Source organism: Diachasma alloeum, unplaced genomic scaffold (genome assembly GCF_001412515.2).
Source record: "Diachasma alloeum isolate Michigan unplaced genomic scaffold, Dall2.0 Dall_scaffold_00558, whole genome shotgun sequence".
NCBI lineage: Eukaryota > Metazoa > Arthropoda > Insecta > Hymenoptera > Braconidae > Diachasma > Diachasma alloeum.
This window is the reverse complement of record NW_021680690.1, coordinates 330,330-356,311: the sequence shown is the minus strand read 5'-3', so window position 1 is coordinate 356,311 and position 25,982 is coordinate 330,330. Positions and strand designations below refer to the sequence as shown.

At 42.0% G+C, this 25,982-nt stretch overlaps 6 protein-coding genes across 7 annotated transcripts in view; 3 read left to right on the top strand and 3 right to left on the bottom strand.

The window, feature by feature from the left end:
• Positions 1–1,152: 1,152 nt before the first annotated feature.
• On the bottom strand, positions 1,153–3,786 carry LOC107043353 (protein Peter pan). The gene is made up of 2 exons (XM_015264824.2): positions 3,549–3,786; positions 1,153–2,455 (listed from the first exon to the last, which is right to left on the bottom strand). Exons 1-2 carry the CDS (start codon positions 3,564–3,566, stop codon positions 1,229–1,231), a joined length of 1,245 nt encoding a protein of 414 aa, XP_015120310.1. The 5' UTR covers positions 3,567–3,786; the 3' UTR covers positions 1,153–1,228.
• Positions 3,696–6,193, top strand: LOC107043354 (transmembrane protein 179). Its single transcript, XM_015264825.2, has 2 exons — positions 3,696–4,058; positions 4,535–6,193. Exons 1-2 carry the CDS (start codon positions 3,949–3,951, stop codon positions 5,088–5,090), a joined length of 666 nt encoding a protein of 221 aa, XP_015120311.1. The 5' UTR covers positions 3,696–3,948; the 3' UTR covers positions 5,091–6,193.
• Positions 5,903–9,041, top strand: LOC107043356. The gene is made up of 2 exons (XM_015264827.2): positions 5,903–7,465; positions 8,567–9,041. Exons 1-2 carry the CDS (start codon positions 7,340–7,342, stop codon positions 8,915–8,917), a joined length of 477 nt encoding a protein of 158 aa, XP_015120313.1. The 5' UTR covers positions 5,903–7,339; the 3' UTR covers positions 8,918–9,041.
• On the bottom strand, positions 9,024–10,862 carry LOC107043355. The gene is made up of 2 exons (XM_015264826.1): positions 10,650–10,862; positions 9,024–9,790 (listed from the first exon to the last, which is right to left on the bottom strand). Exons 1-2 carry the CDS (start codon positions 10,773–10,775, stop codon positions 9,335–9,337), a joined length of 582 nt encoding a protein of 193 aa, XP_015120312.1. The 5' UTR covers positions 10,776–10,862; the 3' UTR covers positions 9,024–9,334.
• Positions 10,863–12,650: 1,788 nt separating this feature from the next.
• LOC107043302 lies at positions 12,651–14,578 on the bottom strand. Its single transcript, XM_015264737.1, has 2 exons — positions 14,456–14,578; positions 12,651–13,259 (listed from the first exon to the last, which is right to left on the bottom strand). Exons 1-2 carry the CDS (start codon positions 14,552–14,554, stop codon positions 12,840–12,842), a joined length of 519 nt encoding a protein of 172 aa, XP_015120223.1. The 5' UTR covers positions 14,555–14,578; the 3' UTR covers positions 12,651–12,839.
• A 2,386-nt stretch (positions 14,579–16,964) lies between these two features.
• The window catches only part of LOC107043366 (mediator of RNA polymerase II transcription subunit 14), an 11,650-nt gene continuing 2,632 nt past the window's right edge, over positions 16,965–25,982 (top strand). The window contains exons 1-6 of one of the 2 annotated variants that reach the window (XM_015264855.1): positions 16,965–18,181; positions 18,683–19,252; positions 20,164–20,371; positions 20,845–21,017; positions 21,668–22,518; positions 23,557–24,907. In XM_015264855.1, the coding sequence (XP_015120341.1) occupies positions 17,171–18,181; positions 18,683–19,252; positions 20,164–20,371; positions 20,845–21,017; positions 21,668–22,518; positions 23,557–24,907 (4,164 nt within the window). In that variant the 5' untranslated portion in view covers positions 16,965–17,170. Of the gene's footprint in view, positions 18,182–18,682; positions 19,253–20,163; positions 20,372–20,811; positions 21,018–21,667; positions 22,519–23,556; positions 24,908–25,982 lie in introns of both variants that reach the window. The other variant, XM_015264854.1, reaches the window with a different exon arrangement.

The following is a 25,982-nucleotide window of genomic DNA, read 5'->3' as shown; positions in this document are numbered from 1 at the left end:
CTCGCACAGAAAATTAAAACCTAATCCTCAAAACTTTCCTACCATAAACATATGACTCTCGGCATAGAACTTGGAGTCATTTATGGCGAATGCCGTAATTTCTCGTCCATTGTGGGATGAATTCACATGGGACCAAAATAATTAGCGAGCCATCGCACTTACGATAATTTGATCAACGTTGTAATTATTTCTCCAATATCACCTGACCCTCCTTGACGATTTTAATTATATCAGATAATGGGAAATTGGAAAATGAGTACACCATACTAATGAATAGTCAATGAGCAACGTTTGGCTCATTATTTAAGCTTCCTCAGACCCTTGACGATGAGTTATATCATATAGACCCTGTACAATCTAATAAGATTGATCATGTCGAGTTCTACAGCCATAACACAACAACATAGATACGCATAATCATAAATTATCATTACCATTAATTTCATAAATACTCAATCAAGTAATAGAACTTAGAATAGAGCAATTTTCAATTATTAAATTAATCAACAATTAAATATTTAAATTCCAAATGACTTTACCAATCAATAATCGAATTCGGAAGAATGACGATTATTTGATAATCTTTAATATTTTTTTAGACAATTTGCAATTATCTACCTAATAGTTATTTGAAAAAATTTGAATCCTCAATTATTTATTATTTTCTAAGTTCCAATCATAAACGAATGAATTCGGTTATTTTGGGAAAAAAATTCACTTAAGGATGTTCTACACCCTTTCTGCCAAAATTATGATGGAATTGACGTGAAGAAATATAACGTTTTTGCGTTTTGTCATTATTTAATGACTGACGAAATTTTAAGGTGGTGCGAACATTTTCCTGCGTTTTCTCTAAACTTTTAAGAAGAATCACAAAACTGTAGAAAAAACGCATGAAAATTATCGCACCACTGCGCAACTTCGTGAGCCATTAAAGAATGACAAACCACAAAATCGTTATATTTTTTCACGTCACTCCCATCGATAATTTGCCAGAAAAATGAAAACAACGTCAATTTTGGCTAAAAGGGTGTCGAACATCCTTACTATTTCCGGAATAATGATTGATGCCGATCACTGCACAACAATGAAAAAATGTACCTGAAATAATTGAACTAAACATGGAAATAACCAACAATAACGATTTCAACATTTCAATTAAAACGTCGACGACGAGGCAGAAATTTTTATTATTCCTCCAGCATTACAATAATCACTAACCCTAAGATCATTTCGTCTTAAACTTCTTAGACTTGTATTTAACACAAGCTCCAGTATTCTTCCTCCTCTTGACCGATTTATTCTGGAACAGGTCCTTGTCAGGCTCCTCCCCCACCTCGTCCCTGTAATACTGAGCATCGTCCTCAGCCTCCATTTGCCTCTCCTCCTCAAAGTCCACCCTCTTCTCCTCCACCTCCCTCTTCCTCTTCATCCCCTCCCTGGACTTGGACTTCAGCTCCTCCCTGGCCTTCTCCTTGGCCTGTTTGTTCTCCCTCTGGAGTTTCTTCCTGGCCTCCTTCAACTTCTTCTTCTTCTCCCGAATCCTCTCAATCCTCAGTTTCTCCTCCTCAGTCTTGTGCACCACCTCGTGGAACAGGACACCCCCATCAAGCAGGCCGTCCTCGATCTTCATCAGTTGGAGGGACAGCCTGGGCCCGAGCTCGTACAGCTTGATGGCGCTGTTGCTGTTCTGGAGATTCCCTCGAGACGATAATTTCTGGGGCAGGATCACCGAGCTCGAGGGCTCGTCCTCCCCCTCGCTCTCAGAGACAGCTGTCTTCGTCAGGAAGTCTGCGTAATTCTGACAGCCCCCTAGGTTGGGGATTTTAGCCTGCACCAGCTTCTTGACACCCTTCGACAGCCCCAGGGGCACAACTCTAATCGCATAATGCCGGAGATCAATCATCTTCGACTCTGGATTGTAATTCAGGCAGACGCATCTTCTGATTGTGTTGAGATTGACTGTCCTCAGGTTTATGGTGGGGAACATGTTCTGGAACATCGACGCCATCAGCTTCATCTGCAGGCCCTCGCCACTGAAATTGTTGAGGACGATCAGGGGCGAGTGCTTGAATATCTCGTCGAAGACCATCTGCTTCTTGGTCGAGGATATTATGTCTCTGGCGAGGGAGAACTCCAGGACTTTGAAGTGGAGGGTTGGACCTCGGGGGAATCGGCACATCTTCAGGTACATCCCTATCTCGGTTCGGCTGAAGATGCACAGGTGGCTGACGTGCAGGAGACCTGCCACCGAGGCGAAGTCCTTTATCGAGTTGTTCTTGCGCTCCTTCAGGGCGGAGGCTGTGAAGGGCTCCATTATCTTGCGGAAGTCCTTTGTGAGCTCCACTATGTGATCGCCAGGGAGACCCCGGTGGATCACGAAGGAGTGGGGCGCGTGGACGAGCGAGTCGGGCTCGGGGGCTGAGAGCTGCTTGTTCTTTTTGACGCATCTCCCCTGGGGAATTCATAGAAATTTGAGGATTGGGCTTTGTTTTTTTCAATAGACCTTTTCATTCTGAGAGTCACTAGATTTGCGGACACTTTTTTCCCATGTTAATGGGAAACTTTTTTCCCAAAAAACATTCATATCTTGACTGACATCTCTGTTACAAACTCTGGTCATCAACTCTGGTTTTCAGTTGAAATTAGAATTGTTAATTTACACAATAATAGGATTCCATTGACGATTTTTTCTTAACTCGCAAAAATCTTCAAACAATTTGCTATCGATTGGTGATAAAATTTTTTTGGAAATAATGAAATAGAGGGGATAACGCCTTTTTTTTCAGAGGTGATTTTTCAAATATTTATTTTTAAAAAAGTACTAACTAGCAAATATTTTTTATTAGCTCGCAATTTTCTTCAAAACTACTTCAATGAGGAAAAAAATAAAAATTTGGAATATCTATACATGAGGGGCTAATTGATCGGATCTGAATGAGAGTGGAATGAATTTCATGTGGAACGATTAAAGCTCCATTCGAAAAATTGTAAAGCTTGTTCGACTCAAATGTTTGAGAGAGCAGACCTCTTCCAATTGTAATTTTATTAAAAGACATCCTCAATAAAAGATGACAATTAATTGTGGATCATCAATTTGCGATCAATATCTCAGAATCTAATTGAGACATCAAAAATTTCATAGGAACATTTCTGTAGATCTCCCCTATCTCTACGAAAAAATGTCACGATAATTCCTCATCCCCCGTAGATTCCAAAATAGGGGAGGTTGGGGTAAAATGGACACTTGACTTTTTTTTAAATGTTAATGACAGCTCGAAATGTTGATGAAACTCAATAATTTTCTTTTTCAATGCAAAGAACATTTCTTTCCCTTTGTAATGAGTCTAAACTGAGCTCAATTGATAAATTTGTTTCCGAGTTATGAGTGATGTTAAAAAAGTCCAGTGTCCATTTTACCCCATCCTCCCCTTCCCCTCAAAAAACAAAAGGTCATTCCCTAAACTGTTTCGTCCAGGGAAAATTAATTGAAAAATAATTAAAAAATTTCTCCTCTGGATTCACCACGTCGATCACCTCATTCTTACCTTTTTCCTCCTCCCCATGGTTTTTATTTATTTATGAACTGTTCAATGAACAACAACTGATGACTAACAGCTCCAACACGTGTGTAACATCCCCTTGGAGGTTAGATTTCCCACTTCACGAAAGCTCCAGAAGGGGGCGTAGGTAAATCCCTTGTTTTGAACACTACGTCATGCAATCTCGTGAATTCATCACAAAAAAGAAACGTCAAAGAGGAGACAAAAACCAGGAACACCCCAAAGCATTCCGTGTGATTCAGTGAATTTGATCTAGTGCAGTAAATCACTCCCGTGGATGATTGAATACTGAGGTGTGAGTGGGTGAAGGCCCTCAGAAGACATCAGGAACAATAACCTAGCTCGTCTCGACTATTTTCGCACTTCAGCAATTCATATCAAGATCATGGCACTGACGAATGTCTTGTTGATAAGCCAGGTAGCAGGGTACGTGGGCGCCCTCATCCTGTCCCTCTGCATCATCGTGCCGATGAGTCTCCATCAGGACGAATTCAAGTAATTAACCACTAATTAATCAAATTCCATGACAGAATTCCAATCAGCAGAACGTAATAACCGAAAAAAACAAAAAGCAGCCTCTTCAATCCCCAATATCTCCCGACCCCTCGATGCGATTTCAAAAAATCAAATCTCATTTTAAAGTTTGAGAAAAGACCTTCAAAATGAAAAAAAAGTCGTCGATTTCACTCAGCGGATCTCGAGATATCGGCAAACGAAAAAATTGCGCTGAAATTGACTGAAAAAACTTTTCCTTTTACAATTATCAAAATAACTCGCGATTGGCAGAGTAAAATTCCACAATTCTTTTTTCATTTTGAAGATATTTTTTCAAGCTTTAAAATGAGACTTGATTTTTTGAAATGCCATCGTGGGGTCCGGCGATATCGAGGATGAAAGAGAGTCACATTTGCTTCACTAAATTGGCTAGTTGATGCTCTCGCTGAAAAATGTCATTTCAAATGGATTTCCAGTGGCCATTGTCTCCTGTTCTCCACCGGCATCTGGCGAGAGACTGACGGACAGTTCGCAGTGCAATGGGCGTCCCAAGCCTACTGCAACTACACGATATTCGTGGGGCTGGTGCTGTCCGTGACATCAGTAATCCAGATATACAGACTCTCGATGCTGATGTACAAGGGTGAGGACAGCTCCTTCCTGTCCGCCTTCATCGACGTCGTGGTCTCGATAAACCTGACGATGATAACCCTGATCGCTGCCATCATCATCACCCTGGGCTTCATGACGTGGTGCGGCTGCATGACGAAGCGCTTCCCCTCGTGCGAGCAAGCTGCTGGAAATGACATTGATAAAGCCGATGGCATTAACACGTCTGGCTTCCACATCGAGCTGGGGGTGGCGCAGTTCGGGGCGTGGAGCAGTCTCTCGATTTGGGTTGGCCTCTGCGTCTTCGCTGTCCTCAAACTCCTGCGGTACCACCAGCTGGAGAACATGAAGGTCTCCATGTACAGGGAGAGACAGAGGCTCATCGAGGCTGCTGGAAATTACTCGACTCAGGAGATCGGCTAGAGGAGTTGAGAGAAGTTTTAGGGTGGGTTCGGTGGGGAAGGGGGAGAACAAGTCGAATTTTTGGGGATGAAGGAGGTTTGAAGGGTCATTGGAGGGGTCAAGTGAACCTTGAGGACAGAAAGGGCCATTTGACCCTTGACCTCCCGTCTTCAAGGGTCGTTTGTCCATTGAAGTAATTTGACCCTTATCCACACGTCTTCGAGGATCGTTTGCCCATTGAAGTAGTTTGACCCTCATTTCGAAACGTCTTCAAGGGTCGTTTGCCCATTCAGGTACTTTGACCCTCATTTCGAGGGTATTGGAAGGGTCAAGTGAACCTTGAGGACAGAAAGGGCCATTTGAGCCTTGACCTCGAAACGTCTTCAAGGGTCGTTTGCCCATTGCGGTAATTTGACCCTCATTTCGAGGGTATTGGAAGGGTCAAGTGAACCTTGAGGACAGAAAGGGTCATTTGACCCTTGACCTTACTCATCCTCAAGGTCGTTCGCCCATTGAGGCACTTTGACCCTCATTTCGAAACGTCTTCAAGAGTCGTTTCCCCATTTACAAAATTTGACTCTCATTTTAGAACGTCCTCAAGGGTCGGTTGACCCACAAGACCATTTGACCCTCAACCAAAAATTGAAAAAATAATAAAAATGTCCCCGAGAGGGATATTCGACGAAAATTAGACGTAAGATAATTTGACTCTTAATTCCAAATGTCTTCAAGGGCCGCTTGCCCATTGAGATAATTTGACCCTCAATTCGAAACGTCTGCAAGGGTCGTTTGACCCGCAAGACCATTTGACCCTCATCCAAAAATTTAAAAAAATATATCAAGAGAAATATTTGACTAGAATTAGACCTTTTTTATATTTGATATTAACGACGTTTGAAGGTGAGGGTCAAACGACCCTTGAAGACGTTTGAAATTGAAGGTCAAATGGTCTTGAGGGTCAATCACCTTTCAAAGCGTTTAGAGTTAAGGGTCAAATAGTTTCAAGGGCCGTACGGGTTAGAGCAGAGTGATTAGAAAGGGTCATTTGATCCTTAACTGCACACGTCTTCAAGGGTCGTTTGACCCTCAAGACTTTGACCTTCAACCAAAAACAAAAGAAAATTAAAAAAAAAACAAAAATATCCCTAAGAGGCATCTTTGACTACAATTCAACGTATTTCGTGTAAGAAATTATGAAAATCGACTTGTTCTCTCATATTCCCCCACTGAACCCCTCCACCATTATTTTTTTCGTACTTCTTGCGTTGAAATTCTTCAAGTTCGACGATCAACATTACGAAACTTCTCGTTTGAACGAAACCGAAAAAAATTTGAAGAGTTTATCAGGATCACGGTCACCAGTGATTGCGCAATAATATCCCAGTAAAAATCGCTGAAAATTTATTCTAATCATCTATCGAGCAAGTAGGCAGTATTAACAGTTTCTCTATTCGATTCGTGTACATACATATCTAAAAACATATTTCTATTTTTTTAATTAATTAATCAATTACAAATCATTCAATAATGAATTATTTCCGGAGCGAGATGCAGCAATTCAATTTCAACACCAGTTTTCCCTGAATACCTCTGAATCTAACAGAGATAGCGGAATTTGTGTTAAGAACTTTTTTCTAGAGGGAAAAAACACGCAAAAAAAATGTGGAGAAGAAAATTTCGCCATCTCCATTAGATTCCGAGATATTCACCAAAAACTGAACTTGGGGTGAATCTCGCTAGTCTCGTTTCACAATTTTTGTCACGTGGAAAATGTGATTGCTTCATTTGTCCTTGTAAATAATCGTGTATGTGGAGGAAGAACCAAGATATTTATAGAACTTATGATATTTTAGAGATTTCTACAGTTGTGGAGTAGTCAAACGTAATAGATCAAGGGAATTTATTTTAAAAAATCGTTTGAATTCGATTTTTACGTTTTATTCCTTCACCTCTGAGTCAATTATAAGTAATCGACTCTAAGAATGTTGTCTAAATTGTATACATGATTTATCGTCGAGCCATTAAATCGTCTTTTTCCGGATTAGATGAAAAAAACCCGACATAAACCGTTACACGGAATAATGATTATTTCTACTGGCGAATCCCTTCCTTCTGCTGTGGGGGAATCCCAAAGAATGTGAGCCTAGATTTCGGGCTTCAATTACTACTCGCCCACTTTCGTGCCAACATCGGGCTGCTATCTTGAATCGTGTGAACCGTCGAGTTGATTTATTGTTGATATACAATTGGCAATTAATAAATTAATAACAATGATAATCTCTGGGAAATTGTTCCTGGTCTCCTGGATTTTCGTTGTGCAGTCGATTGTTAATTGTCAGGATATCGTTTTTCCTGCTGACGAGGAGCATGATCACCTGGGAGGAAACAAAGCGCAGGTGAGTTGATATTTTTTTGGTGAGAGAAAGGGTCGGAATTTTTTTTCTCCACTGCTGGATTTATTGATAAAATAACATTTTTTTTGTTTAGTTGAGGGTCAAATGACCCTTTCTGACCCTCTTGACCCCCAGCTCCGAACGTGCTTAAGGGTCTTTTGACCCTCAAAAGAATTTGACATTAAAAATTAAAAGTCTTGAGGGTCAAGCGACTCTTAATGATGGGCGGGGTTGTGGGTCAAATGACCCTTTCTGACCCTCAGCTCCGAACGTGCTTAAGGGTCTTTTGACCCTCAAAAGAATTTGACATTAAAAATTAAAAGTCTTGAGGGTCAAGCGACTCTTAATGATGGGCGGGGTTGTGGGTCAAATGACCCTTTCTGACCCTCAGCTCCGAACGTGCTTAAGGGTCTTTTGACCCTCAAAAGAATTTGACATTAAAAATTAAAAGTCTTGAGGGTCAAGCGACTCTTAATGATGGGCGGGGTTGTGGGTCAAATGACCCTTTCTGACCCTCAGCTCCGAACGTGCTTAAGGGTCTTTTGACCCTCAAAAGAATTTGAAATTAAAAATTAAAAGTCTCGAGGGTCAAACGACTCTTAATGATGGGCGGGGTTGTGGGTCAAATGGTCGTAAGGGTCAAACGACCCTTAATAATATTCGGGTTTGTGGGTCAAATGGTCGTAAGGGTCAAATGACCCTTAATAATATTCGGGATTGTGGGTCAAGTGATTGTAAGGGTCAAACGACCCTTAACGAAGTTTGGAATTGAGGGTCAAATTATCATATTGGGGACGACCCTTGAAGACGTGTAAGGGTCAATGACTCTTTCCGATCGCTTTGCTCCAACCCTTTCTCCCTCAACACCATTTGACCCTCAAACAAAACGGCAAAATGAAATACCGCGCAATTGCGGAATTTTTCATTGTTTTCAATTGAGGGTCAAACGACCCTTAATAAGGTTCAGGGTCGTGGGTCAAAGGGTCGTCCCTTAAGGAGTTTGGAGTTAAGGGTCAAATGACCCTTTCTCATACCTCTGCACGAACCCATTTGACCCTCACCTAAAACAGAAAAAAAAATAGTCTCCTGAATACAATATTCCAGTTGAACGAGAGAATCCCTGTGCACATCCCAGGTCGGTGTCCCGAGAACATGTACTTGTACCCGGGCTCTGGCAGCAAGAGCACGTGGATCTGTGACTGCAAGCCCGGGTACCTATTCTTCCCCCTGAACAACACTTGCCACGCGGCTTACAGGAGAGGCCCTTGCAAACAGGGGGAATACGTGACCCTCGCCCAGAGGGAAGTCGTCCCAAAATGTGAGGTGAACCCTTGCGGGGAGGATGGCTCAGTGTCGTTTAGGGGGGGCTGCCACCCCTTGAATACTCGAGGCCCCTGTCCCTCCGGAGTCATCAGGGTTAATCACGATACCTACCAGCTCGATTGCCTCAGCTGAGATCAATTGACATCGTTCATTAATAGTTTATAATACAATTTTTAAATCTCCTATTTAACGACGAAATGAACTGATATAATACGATTAAATAAATTGTAAGGAGAGGTTTACGAATATCACGCAATGATTTTTATTTCTTTGTTGGTCTTTCAGGATTATTACATAATTTAATACTAATTACTCTCTCAGTACTTGAATAAGTCATTCTTATCTCTAACAATAAATATGAAGTTGAGAATAACGAGGCGATGTTTCCATCTTTGTGCATATCGAATTATCTTGAAAGGGGTTGATCCTAGGAGAAAATGTCATAGAACATTTTTTGCTGGAAATTTAATTCTCTACAAAAAAGGTCCTGGAACATTACCTCCTAAAATCAGTGGTTTACGAGATAAATGCAGAAATAGGAGAGGAGATTTAGAGAGGAACTCGGCAGATTCCTTGAGCGGTCCTTCGACTCCCCGCAGGGCAGCCGTCGCCCTCACCAGGGTCAATGACGTGGAAGGGGGAGAGATCCACCGGCATGCACTCGAGGTGAAAAGTAGTCTCATTGACCCCGAGAATGTCGTCGTCCTCGCAGGGACCCTCTTTCACAAGCAGGGGGTGACAGCCATTTCTGAATGGCACGAGACCGTCTTCTTTGCAGGGATTGCCCTCGCACTTTGACAGAATTTGGCCCTTGGGGAGGGTGAGGTACTCCGAGGGCTTGCAGGGGCCCCTCCTGTAGGGCTGGTAGCAGGACTCCTTGAGGGGGAAGTAGAGGTATCCTCGTACGCAGTCGCAGATCCACGAGGTCTTGTTGGAGGGGTCGGGGTAGCGGTCCATGTGAGGGGGGCATTCACCCGGGATGCGGATGGGAATTCCTGCGGTCAGCTGAAATGGTTAGGTCACAAGCGATTTATTATTTCTCGGAGATACAAACATTCCCTAAGGGAAAAACAATATATTGTTATGTTTATCTAATTTCCTCTCAGAATGCATTCCATCGTGTCTGCATTCTTTTCTTTCCTCCAAACCTCTCCTCTGAAGTTAGCGTCTCTCTTCTATTATTATTCATTCTTTCCTCTTATTTTGACACTTTAACATGTCTATTTTATATCGTCCCATTTATTTTAATAAATCCTTTTTATTATTTACCCACGTGCACTTCAATGTAATATAATTATTGTGAATGAATCTTGTGAATTATTTTCATTATTATAATTTTGTTTTCGTTAATTTTCCATCGTTGATTTGTTATCATTGGTTATTTAATTCCCGTATTTGTTGTTGGCTTTTAATTTAATTCAACGGTTTTTCTTTTTTTCCTGGGCTGCTATTAATGAATTTAAACCTCTTTGAGACATCTCATATTATATGTTGAATGCTTACATAGATCTACAGGGGTCCCCAAACGGCACCTTTCCTTCTAAAGGCATGTTAATTCAAATATTAAATTTATCAAGGTATTAAAAATAAATTCAAGAGTGCATGGTAAGGCATGAGTATCAAAAGCCCTACCAGCACTTAGCGTGGATTAAATGAAATTGGATTTCAAATAGTTGTTCATGGTCAAGTACCATTTGCAAGAGTAATTCCAAGTTGATTATTTTGCATTATTAAATAGAATTTATTCATTTGTATTTAATTTCATTATCTAAAAACAGAAATTACTTCAGTTAAAATTCATCACATAAAAATTTTAAGACACCACTTTACCCTTTACATCAAAAGCCGCCGAAATACCACTTACATTTAATTTCCTCCCACTGGAATTGCCAGAACTCCCTCTAAACGAGAACACCACATGCTGGCCACTGCCCATCGTGCAGACCGCCACAAAATAAAAAATCCCCATCAACATAATCGAGACCCCCATGCTGCCGAAACCCGTAAATATCACCCAATTCGGGAGCTGTATCTCTGAAAGTCCGACGCACGCTCGGGACGCCACTGCACTGACGCGAAGAACTCTCAGGCTTCCAAGGTCAACCACTGTCTCGAGAGAAAAACTCCAGCACCACGTGATCGTGGAGTCCATTAACCAGAATGCAAGCAACATTACCACATTCACGAAACGAGAATTAAAATCTATTTATCTCGTTCAAATAAACAACGCGACCCACAGCCTCGACCCCTGATCTCCCTATTCTTCATTTCTGTCTGAGTTATTGAAGAGTTTCCATTTTTTACGTTATGTCACACCTCAAAAATTATAGTTCAGCAAGATTTTTTTGAACGTTCATGTATTTCATGATTTTTTTATGTAATTTATGGCCTCAGCGGTCCTCAGCAATTTTAATATAAATTAATGACGTGAAGAAATCTCTCAATTGTAAATTGGGGACAATTAGCCCCATCTGAATTAACACTGATTTAACCTTGGGATTAAATTTTATTTTTTGTTCCTGGGATCAATTTGAGATGCTCTCCCGGGTAGACTAATCCATCGACCATCCAAATTCACTTTTTTCCTTATCTGACGGTTTCGTTACCCGGGGCTCGTGCTACCGGACCTGAGACTAAAAATGTATATGCATTTTCTCTCTATCATGTAACATGTTTGTATTCATAACTCGGGGAATTGGAATTTTAAAAATGATATCGTCGCATTAAAATCAAAGGGGCGTAAGTGCCATTTCTCTGAAAATTTTTTTTCTTAATACCAAAGGGGCGTATGTTTTTTTTTCCTTCGAAATGGAGTTTTCTCAACTTATGAAAGGTTTTTTGTGGACAAATTTCTGAAGTGGCAAATGGACGTAAGTCCGACTAGCAAGTACTGAAGGGGCGTATCTCCAGCACATACGCCTCTTTCTTTTTATACTTTTTGTTTCTTTTCTAGCTCATATTGAGAATGAATAATTCCAAAGGGGCGTAACTCAGGCACATACGTCCCTTTGTTTTTGAAACAATAATCACAGAGGGGCGTAACTCCAATATATATGTCCCTTCATTTGTTACTGTTCGTTCCTATTGATTCATCAAGTATAAACGGAATCACATGCACTACAGCCCTAATAATAAATAATATTTGATTCTACATTAACCTCCCCTCCCTCCCTCTCATCATGAATGTTCAAATTATTTCCCTTTGATTTTTTGCTTGAATGAAACAATTTCATGAGAAATATCAGTAACTAAACTAAAATTTTCTAAAATTTTCTTCTAAATTTATTCGATTTCATTCATTAATTTATTTCATTTTTTTAATTATGACTGCGAATTTCAGGAAATTATCTGTAGAAATTTCGAGTCGTGACTGCTTTGAACACTTCGGAAGAAAATGAGACCATAAAGGAAGAAGAAAATAGTTAAAGCGTTTTATGTTGATATAACAATATAAAACTCATTATCGCGAGTAGACCTAAGATATAATGAGAGAGAGGCGTATGTGGGACTTACGCCCTTTTCGTTTTATTTCAACATGAAATGTGTCATCCGAAGTGCACAACACATAATGATAAAAAGGGCGTAAGTGTCATTTTTTGAATGAAATGAAACAGGCGTAAGTGTGGAGATACGCTCCTTTCCCGTTGAAATATAGCAATTACGCCTTTTTCCTAGATTTTTTTTTCCGATTTTCGGTCAGAAATTCCATGAAAAACGGAAAAAACAGGAATTCGGAACATACGCCCCTTTCACTTTTAAAATGGGTTTTTTGGCACTTACGCCCCTTTGATTTTAATGCGACGATATATATCGATTTCATGCAATCTGGCCAGTATAAATAAAAAGACATCACTATCTCGTATCATTTAATTTTCGTGCAAACTCGTTCTTGACAATCCTCTGCAAGATTTTTATTTTTCAAAATTCCGAGGGATAAAAAAATATTGAAAAAATGATTCAGCCGATTTCTGAAGTCCGTAATTTTCCTGAAGTGAAACGACTAATTCGGTCGATGAGTCTTCACCGCTGGTGAACCAATCACACTAGTTGTCAATTAAAGAATCGCTCGGCACTTTCCACTGGCTATTCTCCTCGACCCGCGCCTGCATCCTCGGACGGGCGCGGTGATGATCTGGTAGAGAATGGCCCCGACACTCCGACAGGATAATTCGTAAGTGGCTTCGTCGACGACCGCCGCTTGTCCTCCGGTGCACGGGGGGCCGGGGGTCAGGAGGTGGATGCAGGTGTTCTCGAAGGGGACGGTGCCGTTGTTGCCGCAGGGGTTCGCCAGGCACTTGGCGATTTCCGAGCCCCTGGGGAGAACCAGGTGCTCGCCGGGGGGACATGGGCCCCTCTGGTACGGCGCGTAGCAGCCGTCGGTCGGACCGTAGTACAGGAATCCTGTCTCGCATTCGCAGGCGTCTTCCTCGGGGACGTACATCATGTTCGGGGGACAATGCCGAGTTTTTGATGCCTGATGGAATTAATTATTCAAATAATTCAGTATTCTTTTTTGTTATTATAATTTAGTAGCGAAGCGGTAAACCGGGTTAAGTCGATTTTGACTAGTGGCCAGTTTTTGACGAATGTCTCGGAATCTAAAAGAGATCGAAAATTTTTTGTCATGACCTTTGTATAGCCCTTAATTGGTTCTACAAAAAAGGTCATGAGAAAAATTTTGCTATCTCTCTTAGGTTCTGAGATATTCATCAAAAACTGATCAAAAGTCAAAATCGACATAAACCGGTTTACCGGTTTTCACTACTAAAATCTTCTTTTCTATTTTTTTTCTTTATCTATCCTATATTGATAAGCTGTATAAACTTCTAAAGTTTCGTGCTAAAATTAAAAAAAAATGAAAAATAATTCAGTAGGGCAGGGATTTTTTAATCCTTCGGAAACCGGCGAATAGTAGTCTAGACAACGAGAATCATCGGAGAAGTGGTAGAAAAATATTCCTCGATAATGCTCGGTCGATGGACGTCCGTGTCTCAATTTTTATTGAGATATATTAAAAATTCATGAAAATTGATATGAATTATAATTGATGGTATTAAAAATATTAAAAATTGATCAAAAAAATTGGAATAGGAATATTTTCTTTCGGATGGGAGTGGGAGTTTATTTTGAACACCACAACATGCGTCATCGACAAGAATTCTTCTTCTCTTTTTAATTATTTAATCATCCTCGAAGTGCTGACGACCGCTTAGATCAATTACTGTCCATCAAATTCAACACGAGACATGAAGCTGACCAAATAGCCATAAAAATATGATGAATGAATGAATAAAATGACTATAATACCAGAAATTACTTGAGTGATGAATATATTGATAAACAAATGGCAAAAAAAGAGTAAAGAAAATTTTGAAAAATTAAAAAAAAAAAAAAAAAGTTATGTAAGTTATATAGATAGGATATTTAGTCGTATAACTTATCGAATTATTTAATTTGAGTAAAACTTTAATTTTGACGGCTTAGAATGAATTTATAGATGCCTCTGTTTTCACCAAAATTCGCTATAAAAATTATGTGACTCGAACAATTCAGGAAATGAGAAAAATTTACAGCTGGTCTGGGTCAACTGTTCTGGCAAAAGATGAAACTTGTCAAGATAAAACTAACAGTTGTAAATATTTGCAAGCGAAATGAGTATTTCCCACTCACATTTCGATTTTTCAATTCTCCAATTTCGGCCCCCGGGAAAACAATGTCTTGAGCCAGCAAACTCACAACCATCGAGAGTAGAAATAATCCCAGAATCATGGTGAACCGGTTCGGTTGACTCCAGCTGAAGTCACTCGGAAAACTGAAGAGATGAGACCACCGGGTCTCACCAGGCTCTTTAGAAAGTACTAATTTGCATGAGGGGTTCGAGTATTTACAGTTTTTACTCACCTTGAATCATAATGAATCATTTCGAGTACCTCGTCTCGAAGTTCACGGGGATCAAAGATCGATGGGACATCTGTTATCACTTAATCCCTGACCAGACACAATTTAAAAAATTACGCTCATTTTTTTAGGGTCAATGAGCCATTAAAGTTTCGACGGAATTGTGTAATTTTTCCATCTGAAGTACAATTCGTCTTCTTAATCTATCAACAATTTATTTCTTATTTATGAACTTAAAAAAATAGTGTCCATTTTGCCGCACACTTCCTTAATGGAATTTTCCATATTTTTTTATTTCAATTGAGTTTAATTCTTCATTTAATTCTCATTGTGCATCACTTTCACACGACCTTCATACAATTTCCATAAATTTCTTCGTGACCCCCAAAAATCCCATTTCAAATACCCGGAAGTTCATTTATCCTTCCACTTCCGCCTGTCAATTTAAACTCTATTTTGACCCTATCGACACTCCCGACTCACGTAGTCGTTCCTAAATCAGTAATGGCCGCCAGTCGCCTCAGTTTACGTGACCTCCCTATAAATCTTCTCTAAAAAAATCTCCCTCAAAACAGTGAATTCACGTTAAAAAAACCTGTGAACCCCCCTGCAGCCCCTCTCAACCTCTAGAAATTTTCACTATCCTCAAGAATTATCTTCATAAGACCTTGATACAATTCTCATAAATTTCTTCGTGACCCCCAAAAATCCCCTTTCAAATACCCGGAAGTTCATTAATCCTTCCACTTCCGCCTGTCAATTCAGACTCTATTTTGACCCCACGACCCTCCCGACTCACACAGTCGTTCCTAAATCAGTAATGGCCGCCAGTCGCCCCGTTTACGTGACCCCGCGATAAATCTTCTCTAAAACTCCCGGAAAACAGTGAATTACGTCAAAAAAACCCTGCGAATCCCAGAAATTGTCACTATCCTCAAGAATTATCTTTATAATACCTTGATACAATTCTCATAAATTTCTTCGTGACCCCCAAAAATCCCCTTTCAAATACCCGGAAGTTCATTTATCCTTCCACTTCCGCCTGTCAATTCAGACTCTATTTTGACCCCACGACCCTCCCGACTCACGTAGTCGTTCCTAAATCAGTAATGGCCGCCAGTCGCCCCAGTTTACGTGTGACCTCCCCATAAATCTTCTCTAAAAAAATCTCCCTCAAAACAGTGAATTCACGTCAAAAAAACCTGTGAACCCCAGAAATTTTCACTATCCTCAAGAATTATCTTTATAATACCTTGATACAATTCTCATAAATTTCTTCATGACCCCCAAAAATCCCCTTTCAAACACCCGGAAGTTCATTTATCCTTCCACTTCCGCCTGTCAATTCAGACTCTATTTTGACCCCACGACCCTCCCGACTCACGTAGTCGTTCCTAAATCAGTAATGGCCGTCAGTCGCCCCAGTTTACGTGACCCCGCGATGAATCTTCTCTAAAACTCCCTGAAAACAGTGAATTACGTCAAAAAAAACCTGTGAACCCCAGAAATTGTCACTATCCTCAAGAATTATCTTCATAAGACCTTGATAAAATTCTCATAAATTTCTTCGTGACCCCCAAAAATCCCCTTTCAAATACCCGGAAGTTCATTTATCCTTCCACTTCCGCCTGTCAATTCAGACTCTATTTTGACCCCACGACCCTCCCGACTCACGTAGTCGTTCCTAAATCAGTAATGGCCGTCACTCGCCCCGTTTACGTGACCCCGCGATAAATCTTCTCTAAAACTCCCGGAAAACAGTGAATTACGTCAAAAAAACCCTGCGAACCCCAGAAATTGTCACTATCCTCAAGAATTATCTTTATAATACCTTGATACAATTCTCATAAATTTCTTCATGACCCCCAAAAATCCCCTTTCAAATACCCGGAAGTTCATTTATCCTTCCACTTCCGCCTGTCAATTCAGACTCTATTTTGACCCCACGACCCTCCCGACTCACGTAGTCGTTCCTAAATCAGTAATGGCCGTCACTCGCCCCGTTTACGTGACCCCGCGATAAATCTTCTCTAAAACTCCCGGAAAACAGTGAATTACGTCAAAAAAACCCTGCGAACCCCAGAAATTGTCACTATCCTCAAGAATTATCTTTATAATACCTTGATACAATTCTCATAAATTTCTTCATGACCCCCAAAAATCCCCTTTCAAACACCCGGAAGTTCATTTATCCTTCCACTTCCGCCTGTCAATTCAGACTCTATTTTGACCCCACGACCCTCCCGACTCACGTAGTCGTTCCTAAATCAGTAATGGCCGCCAGTCGCCCCGTTTACGTGACCCCGCGATGAATCTTCTCTAAAACTCCCTGAAAACAGTGAATTACGTCAAAAAAAACCCTGCGAATCCCTCCTAACCCCCCAGCAGCCCCTCTCGCCCCCAAAATGCCGAAAGAACTCCCCCAAACGTGAAGGTGCCCCCTAAAATCGAAGCCCCTAACCTCCACGAGTGTCAACACCATCAGCCATGGCGCCAGTCCCCCTGGAGGGTCACCAGACCCCCGTATCCAACAACATCCCCCAGGAAGGCAACCGGGGGGGTTCCATCTCCCTGGGGATGCTCATCGACTTCATAATCCAGCGCACCTACCACGAGCTGACGGTCCTCGCCGAGTTGCTCCCCCGAAAAACGGACATGGAGCGTAAAATCGAGATCTGGAACTACTCGGCCCGCACCCGTCAGCTCTTCGTGCGTCTGCTGGCCCTCGTAAAATGGGCAAACAGTGCCTCCAAGGTCGACAAATCCGCGCACATAATGAACTTCCTGGACAAGCAGTCACTGCTCTTCGTGGACACAGCTGACATGCTGGCACGAATGGCCAGGGAGACCCTGGTGCACGCCCGCCTCCCGAACTTCCACATCCCAGCGGCTGTCGAGGTGCTGACGACCGGCACCTACGGCCGCCTCCCGGCATGCATCCGCGAGAGGATCGTCCCGCCGGACCCCATCACCCCGGTGGAGAAGCGAACGACCCTCCAGAGGCTCAACCAAGTCATCCAGCATCGACTGGTGACTGGAAATCTCCTCCCCCAGATGAGAAACCTGAAGATCGAGGCTGGCAGGGTGACCTTCCTGGTGGAGCAGGAGTTCTCGGTGTCGCTGACGGTCATGGGGGACGGCCCCAACGTCCCCTGGAGGCTCCTGGACCTGGAGATCCTGGTGTCGGACCGAGAGACCGGCGACGGAAAGGCCCTGGTGCACCCCCTCCAGACGAGATACGTTCACCAGGTCGTCCAGGCCAGACTCGCCGAGAGCTCAAACTCGTTGTCAGAAGTTTACTACATTCTTCATTACTTCTGCCAGTCCCTCCAGCTGGAGGTGCTCTACTCCCAGACACTGAGGCTCATCAGGGATCGGTTGGACGATCACATCCATGTGGATGAGTACGTCCCTGGGAAGGGGCTCGCCATATCCTACTGGAGGGAACTGACCACCAAGGACCCCAGGTCCGAGCTGGGGTACAAGCTCTCGGTGCAGGTAGTGCAGGGAACGCTTGCAGATACATTCATCAGAAACTCCGTGCCACGTTGGAAATTATTGCCAAGGGAATTCTGAAGTGGAAGTTCTTTCAACTATTTTTTTTTATTTGACTTCAATTCCATTTCAGGGAAATGGAATCAAATCAGGGAACAATTTGTTAATTTGCTAATTCCCGTTTGACCCTTGGGAGAGTGTCTTTTTGATTACATGAATTTATCAATCGTTCGTAATTAAAGAAAAAAACCCCAATGCTCAGCCATTTATTCAAATTATCGAGAAAAGGAAGAGAGAACTTCCATTTCTGAATTGACTTGGGAATTATTTGCAACGTTATGTGGAGTTTCTAATCAATTCTTATGAAATTGAAAATACAGTCTTCAGAGAATTGTTCGGCTATTAGTCATTACAAAAAATTTGGCCAATTAAATTTTTTTACCGTTTTGTTGCTGAAATGTCGAGATGGCTCTGGTCAAATTCACAAATTATAATTATCACCAGGTGGACCAGAGTGATCCTGCCAGGCCACTGGCCGTGGTTCACGTCCCCTCCCTGGGTTCCAAGGAGGAGGAGATCGCCGAGAGGGCGATCAGGTCGGAGCAGCTCTCCATGGAGTGCCTCCTGGTGCACACCATCTACATCAGAACGAGGAACAGGCTCAATGAGCTCAAGCAGGAGATCCAGGGGATGCTGAAGGATGTGGAGTGCACGTTGAACGGATCCCCTGCCATTCTCGCTGTGCCCATACTCCAGCCCTGCCTCAGGGCCGAGTTACTCCTGGTTACAGTGGACACTCACACTGGAATGCTCCAGTGCCATGTGCCCCAGTATGAGGCACCTCTCGTGCCGGAGCTGACGGCGGCTCTCAACAATGACCACTCGAGGTTGCCTGGGCTGATTTCAGAGTTGAGGTTTTGGATTACGCAGAGGAGGTGCGAGAAGACTCTGCAGCATCTGCCTGCCACACCTCATGAGAAACTACCGATTTTACATAATCCGGAGTTTACTATGAGCAATATTAGCAGGCATAGGATGTTTGTGAGACTGCACAGACATCCGAATGTTGTTTTGGTGAGGACATGATGGAATTGAAGTGCCCACAGGGGGATTTGAACTCACAACCTTCAGATTAATACTGGGATTTTCCCATAATGAAATGCTATTTGAAATATTTATTTCAAATTGATTATTTTTGCTATTTGAATACTATTTATTCATTCGAAGAAATAAATTTTTGTATTCAAAATTTTTTAATACCATTTTAGTTGCCAGGATCAATGGCTCTGAGATATCAGTTAGTTATCAATATTTCAAATAGTATTTCACCTAGATTTACGAAAAAATAATGAAATTAAAATGCCCACAGGGGGATTTTAACTCACAACCTTCAGATTAATACTGGGATTTTCCCATAATGAAATGCTATTTGAAATATTTATTTCAAATTGATTATTCTTGCTATTTGAATACTATTTATTCATTCGAAGAAATAAATTTTTGTATTCAAAATTTTTTAATACCATTTTAGTTGCCAGGTTCAATGGCTCTGAGATATCGGTTAGTTATAAATATTTCAAATAGTATTTCACCTAGATTTACGAAAAAATAATGAAATTAAAGTGCCCACAGGGGGATTTGAACTCACAACCTTCAGATTAATACTGGGATTTTCCCATGATGAAATGCTATTTGAAATATTTATTTCAAATTGATTATTTTTGCTGATTAAACACAATTTGTTTTTTCACTCACATTTGTGAAATTGACATAAAGTAAATATATAATATTTAAATGAGAATTATTACGAATAGAATTTTTCTGGCAAAAATTTTATTCGTAATGTTTAATTATTTTGAAATATCAATTATTTATAAATATTTCGAACAGTATTTCCTACAGATCTACTAAAAAATGCATTGAGAAAAATGTTGATATCTCAAGATTTTAAAACATCAGGAATCTCATGCATTTTTTGTTTTTAGATCGTTGCATTTAAAGAGAAAGAGTCATCGCCCTGTGAAATAGAGTGTTCTTTCTACATGGCAAGTGTGAAGCCAAGCTCAGCCGAGAACAATTCACAGGATGAGAATATAGAGTCGGAAATTCCCAAGATGTATCTCAAGCTTCAGAGCTTGATTGAATTTGACACGTTCGTGATCACGCATGGACCATTCACAAGTGTTGACAGTGGTGAGTCATTGCCGAGAGTTTCCACGCAATTAGCCCTGAGAAAAGTTCCAAAACTCTACAACTATTTATCCTTTCTCCTCTAAAAAAACATTCAAGTGAATAGTCAAGGAGTAAAACGTAAAAATTCAATTTTTCATGCGATTGAATATCACGTTTTGTCAATATTGAATCATTCTAGGAGAAAATGTAAAGAAATATTCATGATCTTGACATTTTTTTTAAAGAGTTACTTTCCTAGATGAACAAGAAATTAATTTTGATTTATTACGTTTTACGGCTTCGGTATTCTCTCCAAACTGCTAATGACATTAATATATCACCCAGTATTTCAATACTTCAACAAATTTAACACAACTTCTAACATCTGGCTAATTTCCATCGATTTTGTTGGAACGGTCTTAGTAATATTCCAAAGGGGCATTAACAGATCCATTTTTTAGGAATTAATGAACAAGATGGGGGGTGCATTACAGACGTTACCGACAAGGGGAATAAGCGCCGTAGCACTGGGCCCAGTGGACGCCAGGATGCCTCAGGAACCCCCCAGAGCAGACGACCCAAGCATCCAGCGTATTTCATACCCGAGTTGGCTCACGTCGTTGCACTGTGTGACGAAAGAATTCCATTTATCACTCTAGCTCTAGAGGTAAAATTTTAAAAAATAATAAGAACCTACTCTCACCCACATCTTTTCATGTCGAAGAAAATTTCAAGTTATTGAAATTTAAAAGCATTTCGCAAAATAGTAAATTCAAAAAACTGAAATTGGAAAATTTCCAACAGATGTTAATTAAATCGTCAATATTTCCAGATCAAAAATTCTATTTATTTATTTATTCATTTATTCATGGCTTTACGTAAGTAAATATCCAATAGAGCTCTTTTCTGAATCTAAAATAATTGAACTGGCGTATAAAACGTGTTAAATGATTCGATTTCAATTGAATTCAAAACATCTCCTGAGCAAGCCATCTCTGTAGTGAATTGGTAAACTAGGATAAGTGCATTTCAACTGAGGACAGTTATCAAGCGATATCTCGTAAATAAAAACAGATATCGAAATTTTTATTAGAACCTTTTTTGTAGAGGGAGATGTGGGCTACAAAAAAGTTTTTGACAAAAATTTCGATATCTGTTTTTATTTACGAGATATCGCTTGATAATTGTCCTCAGTTGAAATGCACTTATCCTAGTTTACCAATTCACTACAGATCTAATTCTAATAAATAAAAATTCGTTTAAAGAAGCAAAAGAAAAGCCCTCCATAAAATCCAATAATCCCCCTGAACCTTTCAGCTGACAAAACGAGACATCGCCCACCAGGGTCTCCAGGTAGAAGCGAACGCTACCGCCCTGGTCCTGAAGCCGGTCCTCCTGCCAGCCCCCTCGCCCACGATAAACGCAAGTCCAGGCTGGCAGGCCCTCCTGAAACGCCTGTTGAGCGTGTCGATCCGAGTCCAGGGCAAAGGCATGGCGAAGACCTGGATGGCAGAGTTCGTATTCTACTCGTCCCCCCTGACCAGCAGTCACCCAAAGGAGCAAGGTCTCCGTCGTCCCGTGTACTTCCAGTACGAGATGGGGACCGCCGAGACAGTCTCACGAACAGTGGACGCCCTCCTCAACAATTGGGCGCAGATAGTTCACCTCTACTCCATCGTGCAAGACCTCGCGGAGTACTTCAAGATGGAGAAGTACAATCTGAGGAATATGGTCAGCATAAAGTCCTTCAGCTACAGCAAGCTCATCCTGGCTTATGGCCCGAACAGGGGTGCCATCGTCACCGTTCACTGGAGCACGAAGGATAAAGCCTTCAAACTCATCTTCGGGAAGAGCCCGACGAACACGACCAGCAACGCCCACTCCCTCATGAAAGAGCAGTTGGAGGCCCACCTCAATCGCCACAGGAATCTCGCCCAGATTATTTTTTACCTGAATGAGACACTCCAGCCCTTGATCTCCATAAGCAAACTCCCTATAATCCCGCAACTGGGGGTCCTCAACTCGCGGCCTCAGGTCCCAGTGCAGACATTCACGATAATGCCACAGTCGGTGACGTCAGTTCGACTTGCATATCAGGCGATGTACTGTCTCGAGCTGAGGGTCAGAGGTGGCGGCCTCGTCAGCCTGCGGGATGGCGCCTACTCCAGGCAAGTGCCAAAGATTTTCTGTAGAGATTTTGAGGTCTCACAGATAGTTTAAAATTGTGTAGCTTGTGGGCAAAGGTAAATTGGCATTTTTCCATTTTTTCGACTCGTAAAAACTTTTCGATATTTTTGAACAAAATTCTTTTTTCAATATTTTTCAACCAATTTTTTTAGGTATTCAATACGTCCTTTCCCAAAATCAATCGTATGGAATTTGGAGTTGCACGATTTAGTAGAGGAGCGGTAAAACGATTTAAGTCGACTTGGCTCTCAGCCAAGATTCGAGGAATATCTTCTGTTAAATAAAAAATTGATGTTATTGAAAGATGTAAATTTCAGGACGTTTCATGCCTACACTTTTTGTATATAAAGAAATTTTTTTTTAATGCCAACATTTCCCATCAAATATTTGTGGTACTTGGTACTCACAATATGAGAGCAGACAGTGCAAGTCATGAGCTACAGAGTTGATGCAAATTATCTCTCACAATGATCCATCACAATGAATAACAATTACAATCAGCAACGATTAAATAACCCGAAACAAACTCTCCTAAGGGGAGACGGAACCCCTTCGTCTATATCAAATCATAGAATTGTTTTCTCCTACAATTCAGTAGCGAACTGTTAAACCGGTACAAGTCGATTTTGACTATTGGCCAGTTTTCAATAAATATCTCGGAATCTAAGGGAAAAACCGAAATTGCTGTGATTTCCTTTTCTGTAGCTCTCAACTTGCTCTATAAAAAATGTTATGACAAAAATTTTGCTATTTCCCTTACATTTTGAGATATTCATTGAAAACTGGGCAACAGTCAAAATAGACTTAATAGACTGAATGATTAATTGCCATCTACTCAACCACTTTCTCGACTCGATTATCGCATTGTCGAGTAAATGCAGTATTTCAATGAATAAAAAATAATGGCATTATAAAACCCAATTCTAAAAGTTCCCATGGACACAGGGATTCCGTTTCCCCTTAAACCTAAAAAACAACACAACACATGATTAACAATCTCTCCGAAATCACGTCTGCAGGTTCGACCGAAGCAACGTGGTGGACGATTTCACCCCCACCCAGGGTCTGAAGACCTTCCTCTCGAAGTACGTCGACGAGAGTGCAGTCTTCCGAAGGCGTTCTCAATCAGAGGACGACAATCCCCCCTCACCAGTGACAATGGACTCCGAGGGTCCAGGTGGTGTGGGCTTCATGAGTCATCACCGAGGGGGTCCGCAGTCCCCGGCGCAGCAGCGGGACGGCTTGAGGTTCCACCCGCCCTTGACCCCCCCTTCAGGGTCAAATCCGCACACCCCAGCAAGCCCCCACACTGCGAACATTTCGCAGGCAAGTCAGCACCAGAGTTTCGGGAGCAGTCCGGCCACATCCTTCAACCTGGCCTCCCCTCCGTCCCTGCCTCCAAACACTCCCAACATGCTGCCACATCCCTCACCAGGGTCTGGGCTGGTAGCAAACAGTCCCCTCAACCAGATGCACGTACCCAGTCCAGCAGGGCTCATGCCAACGTCGTCACCAGGGCCCTGCAGCAATGTCCAGGTCGGGCATTCCCCAGCCAGTTCCTTCATGCAGGGCCACATTGACGGCAGTCCCTTCCCCTCCTCTCAGAGTATGGCGTCACCAGCTGCGTCGAACTGGCCGGGATCGCCCAGTGTTCCCAGGCCCTCGCCAGCGAGGCCAGGGCAGAATCCGGCACACGCTGCTCTGCACAGCCCCCAGCCCTCTGATCACAAAATCGGGTGCCACATCTCCAGGGTTCTGCCTCAGAGGTCGTGGGCCGGGGCTGTGCCGACGCTGCTGACGTACGAGGCCTTGGACATTCTGTGTTCACCATCAGCTCATCCCTCCGGGCTTCCAGGTCCCGATTTGTCGCCCCTCGAGAGGTTCCTCGGCTGCGTCTACATGAGGAGACAGCTCCAGAGGTTCATACAGACCGACGACTGCCTCACGAGCATCAACAGCACTGAACCTGGGGTCGTTCACTTCAAGGTGGAGACACTCCAGTGCAGGGTTGTCCTGAATCCTCAGCATCTCCAGTCGTTGCATATCAAGGTTCAGCCACTCCCCGAACACCAGGACAAGTGGACACTCGAGGAGCTCCAGATCATCGAGAAGTTCTTTGATACGAGGGCAGCTGCTCCTCCTTACAAACCTAATACGCTCTGTGGATTTGGCAGGATGCTCAATGTTCCTTTTAATGTACTCAAGGATTTCATACAGATTATGAAGTTGGAGCTCGTGCCGGGGCTCGTGCAGCAGCAACAGCTCAAGTGGTCGATTCAGTGGTGTCTCAAGGTGCCACCTTCTGCTACTGCCATCGTTCCTACGGGAATGGCTGGGGTGCTGGTTTGCAAGAATAAAATTTTGTTCTTTGTGAGTAGCATTAGAGTTTTTAATGATTTTGTTGGTGTAGAATTTTTGGGACGTGGGTGGGGGGAGGTTTAATTGGTAATTAGATGCCAATACTGTTATTAGAATAGCTTGATTTATGTCCTCATTTCAAATTCATCATTTGTGAATGTCCGCATGAAAAGGGACCACTTTGTCGATTCTAGTTTCCGAGATATTCACGTTTTTGTCTCAGCAACTCCCATTTACACTTATGTTAAAGTGTTTTTTTCATCTGCTCCGGCGACCTCATTTTTCACCCTATGAGGATCATTTTGGGCTCAAAATGTGCGGAATGTTATAAATATTATCAGAGTATACATAACTCCATATCGACAAAGTGGTCCCTTTTCATGTGGACGTCCACATTTAACGAGGAAAATGTGCAGTTTAATAATGCCTCCATCGTCCCAATGCTCTTTTTTTAAATCCGCAAAAAACAATTGACATTGAAGTTATAAAAATAACGGTCCGATGACTGAGTTCCTGCCATCCTCAAAAACATCTCGCGCAGTTTCTGCCACCCCATTTGGACCCAGTTTATGCCAGTTTACGAATCGAATTTGACAGGTCAAATATTCGTGGTGTAGAAAATTCTTTTAAAAAATCATAGGAGAAGTTGAGGTTTATCGAGCAGAATAGTGAGGAATCTTTTCCACACCAGGGGATGTACGTTCATTCATTGGGGAGTTGAGTTACAGAAAGAACCTCCACAGGGAAGCGGTTAGATAAGTGACAGAAACTACAGTGGCACTAACAGCTCCACCGTAAAATACCAGGGGACCACTCACTGCCATCCCATATTTGCCATTAAATAAATTTTCCTGATAATTCTTTTTAGTCTTGTGAACGAATTGAGGTGACTCCCTACAAGTCCGCATATTCTCTCATGTATTTACAACTCGCACATGGGAAATAGAGGGGAAAACAGTGTGCGTCCACTCCTAACGCTCGACCCAAGAATCACTCGTGGAAGTGTTAGCAGTTGGGCCAGTACTTTTGACAATTCAATGCCAAATATTTCTCGTGGATTGACAGACGAAATAAGAATCACTAATCA